This window comes from Eptatretus burgeri, chromosome 6, assembly GCF_056783735.1.
Source record: "Eptatretus burgeri isolate ZD-2024b chromosome 6, Ebu_testis_v1, whole genome shotgun sequence".
Classification (NCBI taxonomy): Eukaryota; Metazoa; Chordata; class Myxini; order Myxiniformes; family Myxinidae; genus Eptatretus; species Eptatretus burgeri.
Genome location: NC_140966.1, coordinates 44,360,171 through 44,368,721, shown reverse-complemented (window position 1 = coordinate 44,368,721; position 8,551 = coordinate 44,360,171). Strand labels below are relative to the sequence as shown.

Here is an 8,551-nt window from a genome sequence, read left to right as displayed (position 1 = left end):
ACTGTCTCCCTGCCCTTTTTATACGCGGCCAGTGAGGGAGGAGCCTCAGGCAGACTTCAGCCAAATCCACCTTGGCTATTGGCACATCGTTGCACGTGACAAAAACCGCCAATCTCGCGATCATTCCTTCCTTACCAAAGTGAGATTCAACCCCAAATCAGCACAGGCCTGGTTTATGTTGCCATGTTTGTGGTGCTGGACGAATGGCAGAAAGCAGCCATTTGCCAGAACAACTGATCGAAAACATGAAGCGCTCACAAAACGTCAATGGTCAATTATCATCTCAATGTTCAGCCCGTTACGAAAAAGAGCCAGTTCGCATCTACAGAGTTGCTGAACGGGATGTCAAACGTCGATGGAAAAAGGTGGGTGTGGGCCAACGTCGGTGAAAGTGGTGGGTGTCGAACGTCGATGGAAAAAGGTGGGTGAGGTAATTGATCCACAGCCGTAATTGACTGTCAGAATAACTGCTCATTAAAAGCCCACGGTGTGCTTAATCGAATGCTCTGTAAGTCCAAGGTGTAAATAAATCGTCCACCTCCAAGCCAATGTGTCCTGATGGAAAGGGGGGTAGACGAGCCCCCATTGGGCTAACGGCTATTTCGCATGCACGAATGTGTCTGTCCCAAAGATAAAAAGGCCATCCCATAAAAAAGAGAATCTATTCAATACCCTTCTCAATGAATCTAAGTTAGAATCCCACTAGACATGGGGATGTGTCTATCCTGGACATGCATTGAGGGAAATAACTGTCTGAGGACCTAAATGTTTGGATGCATTCGTCGGATCCAATTCTGAAATCCATAACACGACATATTTTCAGAATCGGATCCGAATAATGAATTCAAACATTTAAGGTCCTCAGACAGTTATTTCCCTATATATATATATATATATATATATATATATATATATATATATATATATATATATATATATATATATATATATATATATATATATATATATATATATATATATATATATATATATATATATATATATATATATATATATATATATATATATATATACATATATATATATATATATATACATATATATATATATATATATATATATATATATATATATATATATATATATATATATATATATATATATATATATATATATACATATATATATATATATATATATATATATATATATACATATATATATACATATATATATATACATATATATATATATATATATACATATATATATATATATATATATATATATATATATATATATATATATATATATATATATATACATATATATATATATATATATATATATATATATATATATATATATATATATATATATATATATATATATATATATATATATATATATATATATATATATATATATATATATATATATATATATATATATATATATATATATATATATATATATATATATATATATATATATACATATATATATATATATATATATATATATATATATATACATATATATATATATATACATATATATATATATATATATATATATATATATATATATACATATATACATATATATATATATACATATACACACACATATATTATCCCTGTGTCATAAGAGGTGACCAGAGTTGCGTCAGAAAGGGCATCCGGCATAAAACCTGTGCCAAATCATTATGCAGATCATAACGGATGATCCGCTGTGGCGACCCCTAATGGGAGGAGGAGGAGGAGGAGGAGGAGGAGGAGGAGGAGGAGCAGAAGAAGAAATATATATATATATATATATATATATATATATATATATATATATATATATATATATATATATATATATATATATATATATATATATATATATATATGATTGGAGCAGTTGGGATTACACATTTTTAAAGAAGCAGAAGGCGTTTCCAACCAAAAGTAAAAAAAATCAGATCGGCTCCGCTAATTTGAGCAACAAAGCTGGAGCAGACCTGTTTTCAAGCAACATTTTGCCGGCTTCGCAGCCAACATCATCAGGCATAATAAACCGAGGAGCTTGTGTGTGTATAAATGTGGCTTTAAGAACACATACATGTGCTTCAGTAGGTGCACATGCCACAGTCTGGAACCGTTCAGTATGATCGTCCTGGGCACATTCGGGATTGTTCAGGAGGTGCTGACCAATGGCAGAATCACTTTGAGCAGGCATTCTTGTTGAGTTATTACATGTAAGGGATGGTTGTTTATATGACCAGTCTCCAAGTTATTCCGGATTGCCAATGGAATGTGCTGCTTGATCCGATCCTCCAGTCTGAGTGATGTGTGACCTACGTACCTTGCGTCACACTGGCACTGAAATTCGTAAATAACATTGTTCAGTTTTATGGAAGGGAGCAAACCTTTCTGGACTGAGGGGAACAATTTTTGGGTGGGAAAAAAAATCACTCTCATTGCAACAGAATTGTAACATTGTGAAACTGACCGTTTCAGCTGTTGTTCAAACCTTTGAGAGATTTTACCTCTCCACGGCAGCTTAATATAAACCGGACACTTTTCTGGTCCAAATACAGTGTCCTCAGAACGATTGGCAGTTTTGCACTGCATGACCCCACAGATGAATCACTCAGGGTAACCATTGTGATGGAGAATGGTTTTAATGTGCTCAATTTCAGCAGCAAGTCGATAAGGTGAACAGATGGCCCACGCTCTATTAACAAGGGTATTCTACAAAAAAAGGGGATACACCAAGTGGTCATGGAGAAGGCCACACCACACATTGACCTTTGGACTGTCACAAGTGTGTTCAATCACCACATGGGGGATTTCAGACCCCAGATCCTCACATTGTGCCAGTTCACTTTCTCCGATACATGAAAGCAAGCTTTGTCTGTGAACATGACCTTTTTCAGGTAATCTTCATCATCGTCTTATGCGACTGAGCATTTATCCCTGTGTTGTAAGAGGCGACCAGGGTTGCGTCAGGAAGGGCATCCGGCGTAAAACATGTGCCAAATCACGATGCGGATCATACGGATGATCCGCTGTGGCGACCCCTAACGGGAGCAGCCGAAAGAAGAAGAAGAAGATCCTCACATTGTGCCAGTTCACTTTCTCCGATACATGAAAGCAAGCTTTGTCTGTGAACATGACCTTTTTCAGGTAATCTTCATCATCGTCTTATGCGACTGAGCATTTCCAAGGCTAACGCCTTGCATTTGGGTCTGTTGTTTGGTTTGAGTTCCTGCAGAATCTGCATCTTATCGGCATAAAGCTTCAGTCTTTCATGTAAAATCCTGTGTACAGTTGTGGTTGGTAGTCCAAGTTATCTAGATGCGCAGCTAATTGATTTTGGGGACTTTGTTGAAATCATTCACGCTCTCATTCAAAGTCTGCTGCACTTGTGCTTGGTCGACCGGTGCTGTTCTGTTTCTGACAACTTCCAGTCTCCTTAAACCACTTGTACCACTCTCTGATACAGGTCTGCGATGGCGGATTCCTTCCATACCTTGCACGGAAATTACGCTGAACTTTCGAATTGGATCTCGTTTCGAATCATTCGACACACTGAGCTTTCTCCTCTGGAGTTAACATTTTCTTTTACATTAAACCATCAGATCAGACAATAAAGAAAACTTTATGAGCAAAAAAAAAAAAAAAACTTTATGAAAATAAAGAAAACACAAAGAGAGACCACAAAAATTAACCTGATAAAACCCAAATAAATTATCTTCCCCTAGGTGCCAGACATACTCATCCACACTCACACAATGGGGCAGTAGTAAAAGACGTGGCAGCATCAGGTGGGAAGTGAGACACGAAGGCAGGCTCATGATGCCGGTGGGAGAGGACTCAGCAGCTGGAAGAGACAGCCTGGAGGATCGAACTGCATCACAGCCAAGAGATGCACCACTGGTGAAAAACAACCACACATGCTCTGCATTATCCTTCTTGGTCCGCTTGTATAAAAATGGAGTGGGGCCTTCACCCAACACTTTGAGCAGGCATTCTTGCCTTCAACAAATCTCTGCTCGAGTCCTTTGACCAAGTGTTTGTCCCAAGGCATTACATCATACTCAGCTTCAGGCATACCACAAATCTCCACCTCTCGCATGCTGAATGGCAGCTGCTGGGAAGGGTTAACTCCAGTTGGTACATGACGTCTCCCCTGCACTGCATGGCTCTGCTGATTTTGCAGAAGAGAGCACGAGATGAGATGCCTTGACCTATCTATCCTTGCAAGCACAAGCGCATGTCTCTTTCACGGGCAACGTTTTACATTGACGCCTTATCGTAAATATACACTTAAAAACAGGAAAATATGTTCTGAAACTAAGCGCGAATAAACAGGGCATCTTGTTCTTGTTGTTCATCCTTTTTTTTTTCGAAGATGACCATGACATCAACTCGGATTCATTAAATTGCAGGTACAATGTGTTCGAAGATGACTAATCAGTCCAATTTGAGGATGAAAGAATCCACCACATGTTGGACACACATACAATATGGATGCAGAAGAGATGTTTGTAGCTCTGGACTTGCGAAGCTCACATTTCCTGTTGGCCAGTGTAATTGTTTTGTTCATAGGTGGCGGCTCCTTTGCTCATGAGATTGTGCCACATAGAACAATTCTGTGCAAGTTTCTCCCATGTCCCAGAGGAGATGTTCAAAAAAAAAGAGGAACAAATGAGTGGAGGTGAGCAATGGTTCTGCATTTTGGTTCTGCAAGACTGCATGCATCCTGCAGATACCTGGGAGGTTGGGGGTGAACAAAGCTCAGAGAGGACAGAGGGTGCAAGATCAGAAAGGAGGTAGAAGATGACCGAGAGACCAACGACCTGTCGGCGATGATGAAGTGATTCACGTTTGTAAATTAAGCTGAACAACTTACATTTTGTATCCCACTGATTGGCTGGATCTGGATCGAAACCTGAACCAAAATGGAATCAGCTTGTTCATGTCACCTAACCAACTCATCCACCTGGTTTTGTCATAACTCATCCACACCATTTTGAGAAACATATAGTTTTTGGTCCTATCTCTCAATGGTGAAGAATCACTTTAAAAATTCTCGTATCTCGATCTGGATCTTCAGCAAAATCTATTTGTCCTTGTCCTTGTCATTTTGTCCTTGTCAGACACCCAACCTATCCACCAAATTTCGACCAAATCCACACACAACTCTTTAAGATATTCTGTTCACAGACAAACAACCAGACAGACAGACAAACAAGCCGGTAGGCGGCGATGGATCGCCGAGCAGGACTGTTAGTATTGCGACACTTTGACTTCTGACCTAGTGGAGATAGGTCATCATGCAAATGAGCAAACTTGTACTACTCATCGGGGAGTATTCACGTGCAAAAAATTGTTTGGATCGATTGAGCTGTTTTTCCGGTAGGAGGACTTGAATTGACATTTTGACCGAAAAATGCACTTATTGACCTTTGACCCCTGAACTAATCGAAATAGATCATTATGCAAACGAGCAAAGTTGTTGTACTCATTACTATATGCTCTATAAGCATGTAAAGTTTCATTCGATTCGGTTCAATCGTCTTGGAGCTAGTGTACTTTGAAGTTTCAGCAGGAATGCTCAATGGCCCTCGGACACCCAAGTTGAGAGGGTTGCCATTTGGAAACTATAAGATATAGAGCAAAATGGATGTCATATAGCGGATAGGGAATCACCTTAAGATTATGTATGTCAAATCTCAACCTGTTCAATATACCGATAACTACTCAGTATCTATTTAAATGAAAAGTACCGAAAATGCGGTTTGAAATCAGAAATCCCCAAAGTTCGAGGGGGTGCTGTGGGTGAAGAAAGATCTAAATCGAAAATCCAGCTTGATTGTTTGTGCACAATGTATTCCAGACGATTAGTGTGAATTTTCATGACCATCCGACCATAACCCTAGGAAGAGTAGCATTTGACGCGAAGCCACCTCCAGCTCTCACATATTGACCCCTGACCTAAGCGAAATCAGTCAATATGTCGTGAGGCAAAGTTGTAGTACTCATTGAGTACCATGAACCTACAAAGTTTAATTCGTATCGATGCACTCACCTGGTCGCTAGGGGGCCTTCAATTTTCGCCAATTTTCGCGCATACCCTAATTGTAGGGGGCGCTGTGGGTAAACTATTCCATATATCACAAAAACCGGAATATATTTGATAGAGCATCACCTGTAGATCATTCCTGCCAAATTTCAGAACCTTATGTGGGATAATGGCTTTCGGAATTGATTTCGCGTGAACGGTACCGATTTTGAAGGTTTTTCGGTTGTTGCGAGGGAACCAAAGCGTCCCTAGCAACCAGCACAATTTTCTAAGCACGAGGTCATAAGATGTACCTACCACCCGAGTTTGGTCAATATCCACGCACGTTTACTACCAATTATGCTGATGACAAATGAACAAACATCCAAACAAACATCCAAACAAACAGAGAGAATTACTGATAATGAGGGTCACCTATTTTGGCGACCCAACAGACAGATAGGGGTGAAAACACAACCTTCACCCACCTTTAGTGGTTGAGATAACTGGAAACACCTCCTCACTTCAGAAGCTGGGGGGGGGGGCAGGGGGGGATTAATGAGGACACCCTAAACTTTGAAGTTGTGACTGTGCTTTAAAAACTCCATCACCCCATCACTCATTACGTTTGAACTCCATCAAGCTTTGCAAAAAATAACTTTTGCCCATTTTGGCATATTCTTCATTTGTGGGGGTTGAGGGGGCGGGGAGCGTCATGTTTGGATGTATGGGTTGAAAGATGACAATGATTGCGAACGATCCAATATGCTGATTAAAGCTGTGCAGTACATAACATAACGGCAGAACCATGTTCACTCAAACGGGATGTGTTCCTTTCTTTTCATCTCAAACAGACACACATTATTGGGATGGTGGGGGAGGGGTGGGGGGGGTAACCAGTCCCTCATGAAAATCATTGCGCCTTGGCAATGGTTTTGCGCATGATGTTGCGGTGGTGTGGCATCTATTAAAGTTAGGCTACATATGACTTAGGTGCGTCAAGTTTGCCAAGTTTGGCAACACGTGACGTATTCGCCTCAAGTTGCCACTCGTGACAGATTTATTTAAATTGAGTCAGTTTACTGTCCGTATCACTCCAGAAGCCACAGTGAATGGGTGTATGTTGTGCAGTGACTCTGTGATTGGAAGTAGCGAAAGCTTGATCGCATTGTAACTTTCATAATACCCAGTACTATATTGGTGAAAACAATGAGTTATGAGCTAAGTTAAACTTAATTGAATTGATAATAATGTTTGTTGACAATGTTTGTTTATTTTTTAGCTGACAAGCAGATAATTTTTGTTTGCATGTTTATTTTTCAGAAAAGTAGGCCTACTTGGTATCACCAAACACTTCAGCCCCAACAATAAGATGGTGTCTAAGAAAATGGAGTACACACCACGTGACCAAAAGTATGTGGAAACACATCTGCAGTATGGCTTCACCGACTTCAATGACAAGCAAGAGCGTGTACGGCCAGAGTGAGTGTTGTGTGGAAAGATCTTGTCAAATGAGAACATGAAGCCAGGGAAACTACATGACCATCTTCGTAACATTCACCATGCGCATGAGAGTACAACTTTGGAGGAATTTCGGAGACTGGAACGCACTCTCAAAGCTCAGCAGTTGGATTCCATGGGACATTTTGCCGTCACGCAAGCCAATGCCGTCCCCGGATCTTACAAAGTTGCATATCTCATAGTGATGCAGAAGAAGCCCCATACTGCAGCGGATGAGTTGATCATGCCTGGTACTGAGATTCTTGTGCGAAACATGTATGGCGAAAGAAAAACAGAGAAGCCATCAAGAGTTTCTGTTTCCATCAACACCATTCGGCACCGGATAGATGACATGGCGGAGGATGTTGAAATGCAAGTTGTTGCCGAAATCAAAGTATCGACGCACAAGTTTGCCATTCATCTGGATGAGTCAACTGATGTTTCCAATTGTGCTCAGCTGATCTGCTTTGCTCGCTATATTGTTGATGATCAGCTGAAGGCTGAATACTTCTGCCTTCCGCTTGAAACAACAACCACGGCACAAAACATGATTGATATGGTATCAACCTACTTTGCAAAGCATGGAATACAGTGGGAAAAGCTGGGAGCTATTTGCACGGATGGGGCACCGGCAATGCTCGGAGTAAAATCCAGTTTTGTTGCATTGGCAAAGAAGAAAGCGCCTTCGCTTACTCGCGTGCATTGCACCATTCACCACCAAGCTCTCATGACCAAAACTCTTCCTGGCTCGTTCAAAGACGTGATGACCTGTGTTATACGAGTGGTCAATTTTATAAAAGGTCGAGCACTTAACACTCATTTGTTCTGAGTGCTGTGTGAAGAATTTGGCTCTGAACACGTGGAACTGTTCTCGCACACTGCGGTGAGATGTCTGTCTCGCGGCAAGGTTTTGGATCGAGTTTTTGAACTGCGATCAGAAATAGCGGACTTTCTTGCTGCAAAAGCACACCCTGACAACACTGACTTTCATGACAAGAAGTTCATCGCACGCCAAGCTTATCTATCAGACATC

The 8,551-nt window shown here is 40.2% G+C and overlaps 2 protein-coding genes across 6 annotated transcripts in view; one reads left to right on the top strand and one right to left on the bottom strand.

The window, feature by feature from the left end:
* The window catches only part of LOC147024662 (uncharacterized), a 98,482-nt gene extending 94,520 nt beyond the window's left edge, over positions 1 to 3,962 (bottom strand). For all 5 annotated transcript variants that reach the window (XR_015059125.1, XR_015059126.1, XR_015059127.1 and 2 more), the window contains exon 1: positions 3,743 to 3,962. The gene's annotated coding sequence lies outside the window, so the exon portion shown is untranslated. The remainder of the gene's footprint in view (positions 1 to 3,742) is intronic.
* A 3,575-nt stretch (positions 3,963 to 7,537) lies between these two features.
* Positions 7,538 to 8,347, top strand: LOC147024661 (protein FAM200C-like). The gene has a single exon (XM_085887040.1). It carries the CDS (start codon positions 7,538 to 7,540, stop codon positions 8,345 to 8,347), a length of 810 nt encoding a protein of 269 aa, XP_085743166.1.
* Positions 8,348 to 8,551: the final 204 nt, after the last annotated feature.